Source organism: Silurus aristotelis (genome assembly GCF_946808225.1).
Source record: "Silurus aristotelis genome assembly, chromosome: 26".
NCBI classification, from domain to species: Eukaryota; Metazoa; Chordata; class Actinopteri; order Siluriformes; family Siluridae; genus Silurus; species Silurus aristotelis.
Genome location: NC_139599.1, coordinates 100,001 through 115,000, shown reverse-complemented (window position 1 = coordinate 115,000; position 15,000 = coordinate 100,001). Strand labels below are relative to the sequence as shown.

The 15,000-nt window shown below is 43.6% G+C and overlaps 4 protein-coding genes and 1 long non-coding RNA gene across 8 annotated transcripts in view; 1 reads left to right on the top strand and 4 right to left on the bottom strand.

Moving 5' to 3' along the window:
- naa38 (N-alpha-acetyltransferase 38, NatC auxiliary subunit) overlaps window positions 1-2,026 on the bottom strand; it is a 3,492-nt gene extending 1,466 nt beyond the window's left edge. Inside the window, exon 1 of the mRNA XM_083530610.1 lies at window positions 1,863-2,026. Within this exon, the coding sequence (XP_083386736.1) occupies window positions 1,863-1,895 (33 nt within the window). The 5' untranslated portion in view covers window positions 1,896-2,026. The remainder of the gene's footprint in view (window positions 1-1,862) is intronic.
- Window positions 2,027-3,303: 1,277 nt separating this feature from the next.
- Window positions 3,304-7,518, bottom strand: sat2b (spermidine/spermine N1-acetyltransferase family member 2b). 3 transcript variants are annotated; one of them, XM_083530607.1, is made up of 6 exons: window positions 6,757-7,518; window positions 6,643-6,694; window positions 6,378-6,461; window positions 3,893-3,994; window positions 3,756-3,796; window positions 3,429-3,665 (listed from the first exon to the last, which is right to left on the bottom strand). In XM_083530607.1, the coding sequence occupies exons 1-6, from the start codon at window positions 6,823-6,825 to the stop codon at window positions 3,492-3,494; spliced, it is 522 nt and encodes a 173-aa protein (XP_083386733.1). In that variant the 5' UTR covers window positions 6,826-7,518; the 3' UTR covers window positions 3,429-3,491. The 3 variants fall into 3 exon arrangements, with proteins under 3 accessions (XP_083386735.1, XP_083386733.1, XP_083386734.1); XM_083530608.1 differs by having other exon boundaries at window positions 6,763-7,518; XM_083530609.1 differs by lacking the exon at window positions 3,893-3,994 and having other exon boundaries at window positions 3,304-3,665.
- A 205-nt stretch (window positions 7,519-7,723) lies between these two features.
- On the bottom strand, window positions 7,724-11,093 carry LOC310720195 (transmembrane protein 272-like). 2 transcript variants are annotated; one of them, XM_083530605.1, is made up of 5 exons: window positions 10,955-11,093; window positions 9,247-9,322; window positions 8,536-8,586; window positions 8,169-8,372; window positions 7,724-8,044 (listed from the first exon to the last, which is right to left on the bottom strand). In XM_083530605.1, the coding sequence occupies exons 2-5, from the start codon at window positions 9,308-9,310 to the stop codon at window positions 7,833-7,835; spliced, it is 531 nt and encodes a 176-aa protein (XP_083386731.1). In that variant the 5' UTR covers window positions 9,311-9,322; window positions 10,955-11,093; the 3' UTR covers window positions 7,724-7,832. The 2 variants fall into 2 exon arrangements, with proteins under 2 accessions (XP_083386731.1, XP_083386732.1); XM_083530606.1 differs by having other exon boundaries at window positions 10,967-11,077.
- On the top strand, window positions 8,593-9,392 carry LOC310720200. The gene is made up of 2 exons (XR_014531673.1): window positions 8,593-8,908; window positions 9,184-9,392. It is a non-coding gene; the product is annotated as an uncharacterized lncRNA (long non-coding RNA).
- A 372-nt stretch (window positions 11,094-11,465) lies between the features above and the next one.
- The window catches only part of taf6 (TAF6 RNA polymerase II, TATA box binding protein (TBP)-associated factor), an 8,086-nt gene continuing 4,551 nt past the window's right edge, over window positions 11,466-15,000 (bottom strand). Inside the window, exons 11-15 of the mRNA XM_083530584.1 lie at window positions 14,911-14,985; window positions 14,675-14,800; window positions 14,319-14,492; window positions 12,312-12,494; window positions 11,466-12,186 (exon numbers count right to left, since the gene is read on the bottom strand). Coding sequence (XP_083386710.1) covers window positions 11,938-12,186; window positions 12,312-12,494; window positions 14,319-14,492; window positions 14,675-14,800; window positions 14,911-14,985 — 807 coding nt within the window. The 3' untranslated portion in view covers window positions 11,466-11,937. The remainder of the gene's footprint in view (window positions 12,187-12,311; window positions 12,495-14,318; window positions 14,493-14,674; window positions 14,801-14,910; window positions 14,986-15,000) is intronic.

The window sequence follows — 15,000 nt, the reverse complement described above, 5'->3', positions numbered from 1 at the left end:
AGAGAGAGAGAGAGGGATAGAGAGAGAGAGAGAGAGAGAGAGAGAGAGAGAGAGAGAGAGAGAGGGGAATGGGGAGTGAATGAGTTTGTAGCTGACAGAAGGATGTCACTCTGCTCCCTGAAGGTAAAAACACATAAAATAGAATAAAATGTAACATCATAACCATCATCATCACCACCGTCACCATCATCAGAATCACTATTAACAATACCACAATCGCCACCACCACCACCATCATTACCACCAAAATCATCGCAATCACCATCAAAAACAACACCACCACCGTCATCACTACCATCATCATCAACACCACCACCATCATCATCACCACCACCACCGTCATCACTAACATCAACACCACTGCCATCACAATCATCACCATCAACATCATCGCAATCACCATCACCACCACCATCATCATCGGAATCACCATCAGCCTCGGAATCACCACCATCATCAACACCACCACCACCGTCATTACTACCATCAACACTACCACCATCATGGCAATCACCAACATCACCACCAACACCATCACCAACACCACCACCTTAAAGTGCTTTAAGTCTCAATCAATGAATAAATCTACACTGATACAGTAGATTACAATTTAAGATAAATCAGACAATCAGCCTTTAATATCATCATCCTCATCACCACCATCACTATCACAATCATCACCACTATCACTATTATCACCACTGTCATTATCATCATCCTCATCACCACCAATATCACAATCATGACCACCATCACAATCACCACCACCGTCACTATGACAATCACCACCATCACCACTATCACAATCATCACCACCATCACCACCACCATCACAATCCCCACCATCACTATCACAATCATCACCACCATTACTATCACAATCACCACCACTATCACAATCATCACCACCACCCTTACTATCACAATCATCACCACCATCACTATCACAATCATTACCACCACCGTCACTATCACAATCATCACCACCACCACTATCACAATCATCACCACCACCCTCACTATCACAATCATCACCACCATCACTATCACAATCATCACCACCACCCTCACTATCACAATCATCACCACCATCACTATTATCACCACCGTCACTATCATTACGATCACATCACTATCATCATCATCATCACTATCAGTGTGTGTGTGTGTGTGTGTGTGTGTGTGATGAGAAGATTGGATCATTTTCATGACTCGGTTCTTTGAATCTCGTTTATCAAAATGAATGAATCTTTTATTTGAGTCATTTAGTTCAATTCATTTTATATATATATATAAAAACTGCACAGCGTCTATGGGAGTCACGTGATAAAAGAATGAACGAGTCGGAGGAGAGTTGAGAGATGAACTGCTCAACTGTTTACATGACCTACGGAGTTTTGCTATGCTTTGCGCATGCGCGTCCGGTAGAACTAGACCGAAACACTCTTTGAGACGACTCGTTCTTCTGAGTCACATTAAAGACTCGTTTAAGATAAACGAATCCTTGATAACCGATTCATTTCCTAGTGTGTGTAAAACACAGAAATAAACACTGGTTTCTGATGTAAGTGTGAATGGACTCCTGATTTCTGCTCTGTTTCAGGAGAGAATTTAAAGTGGAGTGTAACCTCACCCTGAACATCAGGTTTCTTCTGAATCATTTATAATACAGTCAGACTCCAGTTTATTTATAAAGTTATTTTACATTATCATTCAATTCTCTGTACAGGAATAAATATATTCATAGATTCTGTAAGGAATAATAAATAAGATGCTAATGCGAACAGATTACCGGTAGCATGGTTAGACAAAGAACTATTTTTATGTAAATATTTGAGGTGTGTGTGTGTGTGTGTGTGTACCTCAGTCTGCATGTCGGTTCCGTTCTCCTCCATCTGAATTCCACTAAATATTTCACATTAACACTTTAAAACAGAGACCCACATCACAGACCTGTCTCTCTGCTAACGCTTCGCACAGCGCATGCGCACCACACCGTACTAAGACGCATGTGCGGAAATGGCACGTGGTCGCGCGAGGTTGCCAGAGCCACGGTTTTGCGCTTTCTCTTGATTTACACGGGTGATCGTGTACTTAATGTTTATTAAACAGAGTTGTGATTATTTACACTCGGGTCTGATTTAAACACAACTTACAGAGTTTCATCACAAACATGCAATATTTCATTACATTTCATTCATAAACAGAACAGAATTTTCCATCTGGTTGAGATTGATGGAGATGGTTGTGGTGATGGTTTGTTGCTGTGATTGATGGAGATGGTTGTGGTGATGGTGTGTTTGTTGCTGTGATTGATGGAGATGGTTGTGGTGATGGTTTGTTGCTGTGATTGATGGAGATGGTTGTGGTGGTGGTGTGTTTGTTGCTGTGATTGATGGAGATGGTTGTGGTGATGGTTTGTTGCTGTGATTGATGGAGATGGTTGTGGTGATGGTGTGTTTGTTGCTGTGATTGATGGAGATGGTTGTGGTGATGGTGTGTTTGTTGCTGTGATTGATGGAGATGGTTGTGGTGTGTTTGTTGCTGTGATTGTTAGTTGTGATTGATAGTTGTGGTGATGGTTTGTTGCTGTGATTGATGGAGATGGTTGTGGTGATGGTGTGTTTGTTGTGATTGATGGAGATGGTTGTGGTGTGTTTGTTGCTGTGATTGATGGAGATGGTTGTGGTGATGGTGTGTTTGTTGCTGTGATTGATGGAGATGGTTGTGGTGATGGTTTGTTGCTGTGATTGATGGAGATGGTTGTGGTGATGGTTTGTTGTTGTGATTGATGGAGATGGTTGTGGTGATGGTGTGTTTGTTGTTGTGATTGATGGAGATGGTTGTGGTGATGGTTTGTTGTTGTGATTGATGGAGATGGTTGTGGTGTGTTTGTTGCTGTGATTGATGGAGATGGTTGTGGTAATGGTGTGTTTGTTGTTGTGATTGATGGAGATGGTTGTGGTGATGGTTTGTTGTTGTGATTGATGGAGATGGTTGTGGTGGTGGTGTGTTTGTTGCTGTGATTGTTAGTTGTGATTGATGGAGATGGTTGTGGTGATGGTGTGTTTGTTGCTGTGATTGATGGAGATGGTTGTGGTGATGGTTTGTTGCTGTGATTGATGGAGATGGTTGTGGTGATGGTGTGTTTGTTGCTGTGATTGATGGAGATAGTTGTGGTGATGGTTTGTTGTTGTGATTGATGGAGATGGTTGTGGTGGTGGTGTGTTTGTTGCTGTGATTGTTAGTTGTGATTGATGGAGATGGTTGTGGTGATGGTGTGTTTGTTGCTGTGATTGATGGAGATGGTTGTGGTGATGGTTTGTTGCTGTGATTGATGGAGATGGTTGTGGTGATGGTGTGTTTGTTGTTGTGATTGATGGAGATGGTTGTGGTGATGGTGTGTTTGTTGTTGTGATTGATGGAGATGGTTGTGGTGTGTTTGTTGCTGTGATTGTTAGTTGTGGTGATAGTGACTATTGTGATGATGGTCATGGGGCCTCATTTGCGAGATTCTCGAGCGCTGCTCCATGAAAGCGCAGGACGTTCCATCCCTCCTCCATGGTCAGATTCTCCGCTCCTTTACTCATGTAAAAATCCAGTGATGCTTTATTCCAATCCAACACTGAAAACTGCAGACGCACACACTGCTGTTCTACACACACCTATAACACACACACACACACACACACACTGCTGTCACCTGAACACAATTACACAAGGAATTGAAATGCCACAAACTGATTAAAACTCACTTGAGCTACAGACGCCATCAGAGCTTTCCCAACACCTTTACCTGTGAGGAGAAACATAGCTGAAACACTGTTTACACACACACACACACACACACACACACACACACACACACACACACACACACACACACACACACCTCTGAATTCAGGCATGACGTACAGATCTTCCATGTAAATGCTCCTCCCTTTCCATGTGCTGTAGGTGTAAAAAAACAGCACATAGCCAACTGTGGTGTGTCCTACACACACACACACACACACACACACACACACACACACACGATAACAATGATAACATTAGAAAAACAATTGTGGCAGTTCAACCTCTGACAGCATCTCCTAACACAATCGTACCTACAACCCCACAACTACACTGTTTTACATGTATAGGACAGGAAGAGCTGTATGATGCTATTATGAAAGCTAAATCAACAACATATCAGTTAGAGCCAATTCCCACTAAACTACTGAAGGAAGTGTTATATACAGCTGGTGAGCCTCTTCTCAATATTATTAACTCCTCACTATCGTTAGGTCATGTCCCTAAATCCCACAAGTTAGCAGTTATTAAGCCCCTAATTAAAAAACCTAATCTGGATCCAAGCACGCTATCGAATTACAGACCAATTTCAAATCTCCCATTTATGTCTAAGATTTTAGAAAAGATTGTCGCTGCCCAGTTATGTAACCACTTGCAGGAGAACAATATCTTTGAAGAGTTTCAGTCAGGTTTTAGGCCCCATCATAGCACAGAAACTGCTCTAGTTAAAATCACTAACGACCTGTTGTTAGCTTCAGACCAAGGCTACATCTCCCTATTAGTTTTACTAGATCTTAGTGCTGCGTTCGACACTATAGATCATGATCTTCTCCTCGATCGCTTACAGAATTACATCGGTATTCAGGGACAGGCATTAAGCTGGTTTAAATCCTACCTGTCCAATCGTTACCATTTTGTATATTTAAATGGAGAGCTATCCAGGATAATGCTAGTAAATTATGGCGTGCCACAAGGGTCAGTTCTAGGACCCCTGCTTTTTAGAATATACATGCTTCCGTTAGGAAATATTATTAGAAGGCATGGAATTAGCTTCCATTGTTATGCTGATGATACCCAGCTATATATTTCATCCAAACCAGGCGATACAGCTCAATTAGCTCACATAACTGAGTGTGTTGAAGAAATAAGAGATTGGATGACCCATAACTTTCTGCTATTAAATTCTGATAAAACGGAGATTTTGCTCATCGGCCCAAAAAATAGTACACAGAAGCTCCAGCATCTCAGCCTGCATTTAGACGGTTGTTCTGTAACTACTAGTTCAACGGTAAAAGACCTGGGAGTTATTTTAGAGCAACTTATCTTTTAAAAATCACATCAATCAAGTTACAAAAACAGCCTTCTTTCACCTTAGAAATATTTCTAAGCTAAGAAATATGTTATCTATATCTGATGCAGAGAAGCTCGTCCATGCGTTTATGACCTCTAGAATAGACTACTGTAATGCATTACTAGGTGGATGTCCTGCATCATTAATAAACAAGCTTCAGTTAGTTCAGAATGCCGCAGCAAGAGTTCTTACGAGGTCAAGAAAATACGATCATATAACCCCAATCTTATCGTCCCTACATTGGCTTCCTATTAAGTTTCGAATAGACTACAAACTACTGCTACTCACTTATAAAGCACTAAATGGTTTGGCTCCCATGTATCTATCCAGTCTCTTAACACGCTACAATCCGTCACGCTCCCTGAGATCTCAAAACTCTGGGCTTCTAGTAGTTCCTAGAATAGCAAAGTCCACTAAAGGCGGTAGAGCATTTTCACATTTAGCTCCTAAACTCTGGAATAGTCTTCCTGACAGTGTTCGGGGTTCAGATACACTCTCCCAGTTTAAGTGTAGATTAAAAACATCTTTTTAGCAAAGCCTACACATAACACACATCACACACATCACATCATAACCTTGTGCTCCAGAACATCTGATCACATGCACATTATCAACTTGTGCTGTTAATATCATGAACAGCAGCTACGCTAATTCCTCTCCACTGCTTCTCTTTCTCTCCCCATCCCGAGGCATCCTGAGGTTTGGCCAGCTCCAGTCACGTCCCACCTCGTGAAGATTATGGACCTATGGATGATCATGGAGAAGTAGATGCCGAGTGTTTAAAGGCCCTGGCATGGAGAAGCTGATGCTGGATCTATGATGATCACAAATTGTTCTGTATTGTTAAAAGATTTATGACCAAACTCTTGATGTCACCCATATGAGGATGGGTTCCCCTTTGAGTCTGGTTCCTCTCAAGGTTTCTTCCTCATATCATCTAAGGGAGTTTTTCCTTGCCACTGTCGCCACGGCTGCTCATCAGGGACAAACGCACACCATTCACCTTCACTGTTGTTTTCTGTAAAGCTGCTTTGAGACAATGTCTGTTGTGAAAAGCGCTATACAAATAAACTTGACTTGACTTGACACACACACACACTAAGTGATTCTGATGTAAACAAGAATAAGTAAGCTGAGTTGTGAGACTTTGTGCAAATTCTATTAATAATCACAAACTTTCTCTGAAGTACAGAACACAGATAAGAGTGTGTGTGTGTGATCTATTTTACACCTTCATCAGATTTCAGCTCCTCGGGCACCTCAGCTATCAGACATCGATAAAATGGGTTTGGACCGAAACCGTCTCTCAGTAGCTCTGTAACACACACACACACACACACACACACACACACACACACACACACACACACACACACACACCGTTTAGACTCTGGACCTGAATCTTTCGGCTTCTACCATTAGGGGTCGCTACAGCGAATCTCCGTCTATGAACCTCAGCAGCTCTTCTCACTAATTCATTCTGAAGTGAACTTTACCTTCATGTGAGATCTTCACCTGATCAGCCATCTTCTCATACACTGCCAACTCCTGCAGATACAGTTAATCAGCATTAACACACACACACTTTGCACATTGAACCCTATACTTACACACACCATGATCATTCTCTGAATGTCTCTGCAGTCCTCCTCTCGCGCTGCTCGGATTCGGAAGTTCATGTTGAACAGATTTCACTCCAAAGCGCTCTAACTGGAGCGGAAGTGCAGCTTTTAAGTGTTTAATGTCCCACACTGGCAACCCGCAATACGGCGATCATGCGCACTGCATGCGCAGCCGCTCCTCTGACGCCCTCTGCCGGTTAACCTCGGCACAGCTCCTAACGCTACTAGAGTGCCCAATGTGAATGTGCTGTGATTGTGCCAAACTATACAAATGATAATTTTCCCAACATTAGATTAGATTAGACTAGACTTTGTCATTGCACGTTACAGTACCAGGACAACGAAATGCAGTTATCTAAAGCAGACGTGCATTGGTTGCAGTGTAAAACAGTTACATATGTACAGGTTGATAAGGCTGATATATATATGATAGATATGAATAAATATTGATAAATTAATAAATGGATATGATATAAATAATCAGTACACAGAAAAGGGGATTATATACAATGAGTACAATGTTCATCAAATCATATTCTTTATGCTAAATGAGTTTTTATTGAAGTTATTGCTTTATTGAGGTTTGATAAGGCGAGTGATAACCTGTTATCACCTCTAATACAGCATGTCTCCTAAACACGTCACGTCACATCACACACGTCACTCCTTCCTACTGTTTGTGTAATATGTCACTATCTGTGTGTGTATAAATAAAAAAAGAATAATACAACTAGTTTTATTAGGTTCAGCATTACAGTCATGTACATGTGTGCGTGATGTGTGCGATGTTGCGTGCGTGATGTGTGCGATGTTGCGTGCGTGATGTGTGCGATGTTGCGTGCGTGATGTGTGCGATGTTGCGTGTGTGATGTGTGCGATGTTGCGTGTTGCGTGTGTGCGATGTTGCGTGTGTGCGATGTTGCGTGTGTGCGATGTTGCGTGTGTGCGATGTTGCGTGTGTGCGATGTTGCGTGTTGTGTGTGTGCGATGTTGCGTGTTGTGTGTCTGATGTGTGCGATGTTGCGTGTTGTGTGTATGATGTGCGATGTTACATGTTGTGTGTATCAGACATCATCAGTAAGGCTGCTGGAGATTCCTGCTCGACTGCACACACACATGCAGATCATGATGCAGGTTCCAGCCGTGATGACCAGACCGATGATGATGTAGACGAGGGTGATGGTCCAGAAGGCGAAAAGGTAGAGCGTCTTCGCGCAGTATTCCGGGGTGTGTGTGTCGTAACTTGGCTCATAGATGGAATAAACCCACACGTTACCTGCAACACACGTGCACGCACGCGCGCAAACACACACACACAGTCAGCACCTACTTACCCCCCATACACACTTCAGATTGTTGGTAGTGTGTGTGTGTGTGTGTGTGTGTGTGTGTGTGTTCACCTGCAATGAACCAGCAAAAAAGAAAGATTGTGACGATGGAGTTCCAGGTAGTACATAAGGTGTTAATGGCTCCGCCCCCTTGCTCCTCATCCTGAGCACAAGGGAGACACGACAAGACGACTAAGACAAGCGCAAACACACCTGAGACGAGCAGGTAGACGGGGACCAGGGGTTGTCGGGGACATTCCTTCAGGTACAGCACACCTGAGTGTGGAATATGTGTGTATGTGTGTGAGAGAGAGAGAGAGAGAGAGAGAGAGAGAGAGAGAGAGAGAGAGAGAGAGAGAAAGAGAGAGAGAGAGAGATCATAACCTTAAACACACATTTAATTGGAGGAAACGGAATGAAATAAAGTAAATGTACACACCAATGACGAGCTGTGAGATGGGTAACGCCAAAGCCACCAGTTTGGAGATAACTGACAACAAAACAAACAGAGAGGTCAGTGTGTGTCTGTGTGTGTGAGAGAGAGAGAGAGTGAGACAGGTGTGGAGAGAGTGAGAAGACAGGTGTGGAGAGTGAAAAGACAGGTGTGGAGAGTGAAAAGACAGGTGTGGAGAGTGAAAAGACAGGTGTGGAGAGTGAAAAGACAGGTGTGGAGAGTGAAAAGACAGGTGTGGAGAGTGAAAAGACAGGTGTGGAGAGTGAAAAGACAGGTGTGGAGAGTGAAAAGACAGGTGTGGAGAGTGAAAAGACAGGTGTGGAGAGTGAAAAGACAGGTGTGGAGAGTGAAAAGACAGGTGTGGAGAGAGTGAGAGACACGTGTGGGGAGAGTGAGAGACACGTGTGGGGAGAGTGAGAGACACGTGTGGGGAGAGAGTAAGAAGACAGGTGTGGAGAGAGTAAGAAGACAGGTGTGGAGAGAGTAAGAAGACAGGTGTGGAGAGAGTAAGAAGACAGGTGTGGAGAGAGTAAGAAGACAGGTGTGAAGAGAGTAAGAAGACAGGTGTGAAGAGAGTAAGAAGACAGGTGTGAAGAGAGTAAGAAGACAGGTGTGAAGAGAGTAAGAAGACAGGTGTGAAGAGAGTAAGAAGACAGGTGTGGGGAGAGTGAGACGTGTGTGGAGAGTGAGACGCACTCAGGACTGGGAGACTCGGTTTAGGAGTTTGTCTTATATTCCGCAGCAGAGACCGATCCTCCATCACACACTTATCCTGCACGCACACACACACACACACACACACACACACACACACACACACACACACACACACACACACACACCATTAATAAACAAGCTTCAGTTAGTTCAGAATGCAGCAGTCAGAGTTCTCACAAGGTGGAGAAAATATCACCATATAACCCCAATCTTCTCATCCCTACACTGGCTTCCTGTTAAGATTCAAATCCACTACAAACTACTGCTACTTACCTACAAAACACTAACACTGAGATCTCAAAACTCTGGACTTCTGGTAGTAGAATAGCAAAGTCCACTAAAGGTGGTAGATCATTCTCACATTTAGCTCCTAAACTCTGGAATAGTCTTCCTGACAGTGTTCGGGGTTCAGACACACTCTCCCAGTTTAAGTGCAGATTAAAGACGTATGTTTTTAGCGAGTTCTACACATAACACACATCACATCATAACCTTGTGCTCCAGAACATCTGATCACATCACATTATCAACTTGTGCTGTTAATATCATGAACAGCAGCTACGCTAATTCCTCTCCACTGCTTCTCTTTCTCTCCCCATCCCGAGGCTTCCTGAGGTTTCTCCAGCTCCAGTCACGTCCCACCTCATGAAGATTGTGGACCTTTAAAGAAGTAGATGCCCACAAACATCCCGAACCATCTAGAGACGTACCAGTGCCAGCTGGATCCCACTTTATGTGGAGTTTGGACACTGGACCTCCAGGAGTGTTTAAAGGCTCTGGCATGGAGAAGCTGGTGTTGGATCTGATCTCAAATGTTGAGTTATTTTATGAGTTGCTCAGTAGCTCCTAGTTTTATAACCATAATGACTGTAAAAGACTGTAGAAAGATCATCATTCATAATCACACACTCCAGTGCTCATGTTAGTTCTCACTCTCCAGTGTTCTGTAGTGTTTAAAGACTATAATCACACTCTTGATGTCACCCAGATGAGGATGAGGTTCTGCTTTTGAGTCTGGTTCCTCTCAAGGTTTCTTCCTCATAACATCTAAGGGAGTTTTTCCTTCACCACCGTCTCCATCAGGGATAAACACACATCATTCACCTTCACGGTTAAATTCTGTAAAGCTGCTTAGAGACAATGTGTGTTGTGAAAAGCACAATAGAAATAAATTTGACTTGACACACACACACACACACACACACACACACACACACACACACACACACACACACACACACACACACACAGTTATGCCTGAACGTGTGATGAAACCGCGGAACAGAACTGCAACACCTACTGATCTACAACTACATTCCGCCCCCCCCCCCCCCCCATGCAGTCACGTGATAAAATGTCCCATAGACGACATTTAATACTTGAAGGTTTAAAGGAATGAAGTCACTCAAAAAAGATTTGTTCATTTTGCTGAACGAGATTCAAAAACCCGAATCACTAAAATGATCAGATCTTCACATCATGTGTTCGCAGTATGTTCACATGTTCAGGCAAAACTCTGTAGAATACTGCTGTGTGTGTGTGTGTGTGTGTGTGTGATACGGGTGAACAGAATTGTATCACTAGAGTTTGTAAGGAACGCGCTCACACACACACACACACACACCCGCAGTAAGTACAGCCACAATATCTACATGAACACATCGCAGTGTTTTTAAGTTTAACTTACCGAAACGCAGACAGAAGGTGTGTGTGTGTGTGTGTGTGTGTGTGTTCGTTTCCCAACAGGAGAAAAAGCGAAACTGGAGGACTGGAATAACTGAACTCGCGCTGTCTGTGCGCGTGCGCGTGCGTTTTTAAGGCGTTTCCCCAAACAGGTTTTTGGAATCAAAAGTGTGTATTTGTTTGACCTTTGATCGGTTTTATTTTATATTAAATATAATTTTCAGCCACCGATTGATTCTGCAGTGTGTGAGTTCAGAGCACGCGCATGTGTTTGCGTGTGTGAATATATAAACAATATTCAGTTCAGGATGTGGAGTTACATTTTTAGGATTTCAGTACGTCTCTCTCTCTCTCTCTCTCTCTCTCTCTCTCTCTCTCTCTCTCTCACACACACACACACTTTCATATTACGTTAACGTGATTTTCAGAGCAAAGAATAAAAGCTGCTCAACAGCGCCTACAGTGACGTCACCAAGTTTGAATTCTACAGGAAATAAACGACTTGATCACGTGACTGGATTAAAAACTCATTTATTGCAGGATATAAAAAACAAAATCCAATCTGACATTTTAATGAAACATTAACCACAAACCCTGTTAGAGAAACAACATACACTGTCTGGTTTCATGTGTGTGTTCAGCATGTCAGGTGTGTGTGTGTGTGTGTGTGTGTGTGTGTATGTTCGGCCCATGCTGTGTGTGTGTTCAGCATGTCAGGTGTGTGTGTGTGTGTGTGTGTGTGTGTATGTTCGGCCCATGCTGTGTGTGTGTTCAGCATGTCAGGTGTGTGTGTGTGTGTGTGTGTGTGTGTGTGTGTGTGTGTGTGTGTGTGTGTATGTTCGGCCCATGCTGTGTGTGTGTTCATCATGTCAGGTGTGTGTGTGTGTGTGTGTGTGTATGTTCTGCCCATGCTGTGTGTGTGTTTAGCATGTCAGGTGTGTGCGTGTGTGTGTGTTCAGCATGTCAGGTGTGTGCGTGTGTGTGTGTTCAGCCAGTCATGTGTGTGTCTGTGTGTTCAGGTTTGGTCTCAGTGCTAATGGGTGATGTGTTGCTCTTCTCCAGAGATGATGATGATGAAGGCAAAGACACGACTATGTATTTCTGTACAGGTCGCGACCCCGAAACTGACCCTGTGACCCCTGACTCCAGCTTAACAAGCGGCTGCAGAGGGGCGGAGCCACTTGGCACTGTGCTGGTGACAGGAGAGCTGGACTGGGAGGAGCTTAGAGTAATCACCTTTGGAAAAAACACACACATATATACACACACACACACACACACCAAATAAAGACTATGTACCTTCAACATATTATTGTTTGAAGGCAGAGTATTTGAACAGTGGGTTAGATGCGCCACATTACCTGCTGTGTGGAGGCGGGGCCTGCGCTGGTTGCCATGACAATATATTTTGTGGCCGGGGGCGATGGCTGTGTGGGCGTGGCCGGCCGAGTGGACATGAGGGTGAGAGAGCTCGGCACTTTAATTATGCTGGGAGTCCGAGACCCACTCACACTACTCTGAGACACAGACAGGGATGGTCTAGACTGCGCACACACACACACACACACACACACACACACACACAGACAGAGTGAGAGAGCCAGACACAGTGACAACATTACACAGATAATGTAAATGTGCTCAAATCTGAACAGAATGTGTGTATGTCTAAATGAGTTTGTGTGTATGCGAGTGTGTGTGTGTGTGTGTGAGTGTTTGTGTGAGTGTGTGTGTGAGAGTGTATGTGTGTGAGTGAATGTGTGTGAGTGAATGTGTGTGAGTGAATGTGAGTGAATGTGTGTGAGTGTGAGAATGTGAGTGAGTGTGTGTGTGAATGTGTGTGTGTGTGTGTGAGAGAATGTAAGTGTGCGTGAGTAAGTGTGAATGTGTGAGTATGTGTGTGTGAGTAAATGTGTGTGTGTGAATGTGAGTGAATGTGTGTGAGTGTGAGTGAATGTGTGAGTGTGAGAGAATGTGAGTGAGTGTGAGAGAATGTGAGTGAGTGTGTATGTGAATGTGTGTGTGTGTGAGAGAATGTAAGTGTGCGTGAGTGAGTGTGAATGTGTGAGTATGTGTGTGTGAGTAAATGTGTGTGTGTGTGAATGTGAGTGAGTGTGTGTGAATGTGTCTGAGTATGTGTGTGTGAGAGTGTATGTGTGAGTGAATGTGTGTGAGTGAATGTGAGTGAGTGTGTGTGAATGTGTCTGAGTATGTGTGTGTGTGAGAGTGTATGTGTGAGTGAATGTGTGTGTGTGAATGTGAGTGAGTGTGTGTGAATGTGTCTGAGTATGTGTGTGTGTGAGAGTGTATGTGTGAGTGAATGTGTGTGAGTGAATGTGTGTGTGTGAATGTGAGTGAGTGTGTGTGAATGTGTCTGAGTATGTGTGTGTGTGAGAGTGTATGTGTGAGTGAATGTGTGTGTGTGAATGTGAGTGAGTGTGTGTGAATGTGTCTGAGTATGTGTGTGTGTGAGAGTGTATGTGTGAGTGAATGTGTGTGAGTGAATGTGTGTGTGTGAATGTGAGTGAGTGTGAGAGAATGTGAGTGAGTGTGTATGTGAATGTGTGTGTGTGTGAGAGAATGTAAGTGTGCGTGAGTGAGTGTGAATGTGTGAGTATGTGTGTGTGAGTAAATGTGTGTGTGTGTGAATGTGAGTGAGTGTGTGTGAATGTGTCTGAGTATGTGTGTGTGTGAGAGTGTATGTGTGAGTGAATGTGTGTGTGTGAATGTGAGTGAGTGTGTGTGAGTGAGTGTGTGTGAATGTGTCTGAGTATGTGTGTGTGTGAGAGTGTATGTGTGAGTGAATGTGTGTGAGTGAATGTGTGTGAGTGAATGTGTGTGTGTGAATGTGAGTGAGTGTGTGTGAATGTGTCTGAGTATGTGTGTGTGTGAGAGTGTATGTGTGAGTGAATGTGTGTGTGTGAATGTGAGTGAGTGTGTGTGAATGTGTGAATGTGAGTGAGTGTGTGTGAATGTGTCTGAGTATGTGTGTGTGTGAGAGTGTATGTGTGTGAGTGAATGTGTGTGAGTGAATGTGTGTGTGTGAATGTGAGTGAGTGTGTGTGAATGTGTCTGAGTATGTGTGTGTGTGAGAGTGTATGTGTGAGTGAATGTGTGTGAGTGAATGTGTGTGTGTGAATGTGAGTGAGTGTGTGTGAATGTGTCTGAGTATGTGTGTGTGTGAGAGTGTATGTGTGAGTGAATGTGTGTGAGTGAATGTGTGTGTGTGAATGTGAGTGAGTGTGTGTGAATGTGTCTGAGTATGTGTGTGTGTGAGAGTGTATGTGTGAGTGAATGTGTGTGAGTGAATGTGCGTGAGTGAGTGTGAATATGTGTCTGAGTATGTGAGTGTGTGTGAGTGTGTATACCTGTGTGATGGTCAGGGTGGTTCTGTTCACACTCTGGCTCTGTAGGACGTTCTGTGTTCGAGCTTTTATTACATGTGAACACAGCATCGGACCCAAATACCCGTAATCATTTCTGTACTGATCCACTACATCAGGAGCTGAGCGCAGCTTACAGAGCACACTCGCACAGTGCTTCTACACACACACACACACACACACACACACACACACACACACACACACACACACACACACACACAGACTCCATTAACAGATCATGGGATTTGAGACAGAGCACACACTACACCATACTAATGAAATTAGGTGTGTATATAAAACACACACACACACACAAATCTGCAGTGGTATTTTCTTACCAGTAATAAACTCTGCACGTGATCAGCCCCGATTTTATCGATATTAGACACAACTGGTCCATCAATTACTGCTTTAATCCGAGAGCCTTCCACTGACAAACGAGGGATTATCAACGTCTTTATCACCTACACACACACACACACACACACACACACACACAGTCATCATAAACACACACACAGTCAGCATAAACACAGCAGGAGGTCTGTAACACTGTTGGCAGTAATGAACTCACATCAGGACCGAGTTCTGAAAGACCAGCAATACAACCATAACGAGTCGTCCACTGGGTCTTATCATCTAACCATGCCTGTGAGAGAGAGAG

Coding starts and splice junctions, on each gene's coding strand:
- sat2b (XM_083530607.1), bottom strand. CDS start 6,825: ATGAACTTCCGAATCCGAGCAGCGCGAGAGGAGGACTGCAGAGACATT. Junction 3,797..3,892: donor CGTCATGCCTGAATTCAGAG/GTGTGTGTGTGT, acceptor TTCTCCTCACAG/GTAAAGGTGTTGGGAAAGCT. Junction 3,666..3,755: donor TGATGGCGTCTGTAGCTCAA/GTGAGTTTTAAT, acceptor TGTGTGTTATAG/GTGTGTGTAGAACAGCAGTG.
- LOC310720195 (XM_083530605.1), bottom strand. CDS start 9,310: ATGGAGGATCGGTCTCTGCTGCGGAATATAAGACAAACTCCTAAACCG. Junction 8,587..9,246: donor ACCGAGTCTCCCAGTCCTGA/GTGCGTCTCACT, acceptor TTTTGTTGTCAG/TTATCTCCAAACTGGTGGCT. Junction 8,373..8,535: donor CATCTCACAGCTCGTCATTG/GTGTGTACATTT, acceptor TTCCACACTCAG/GTGTGCTGTACCTGAAGGAA.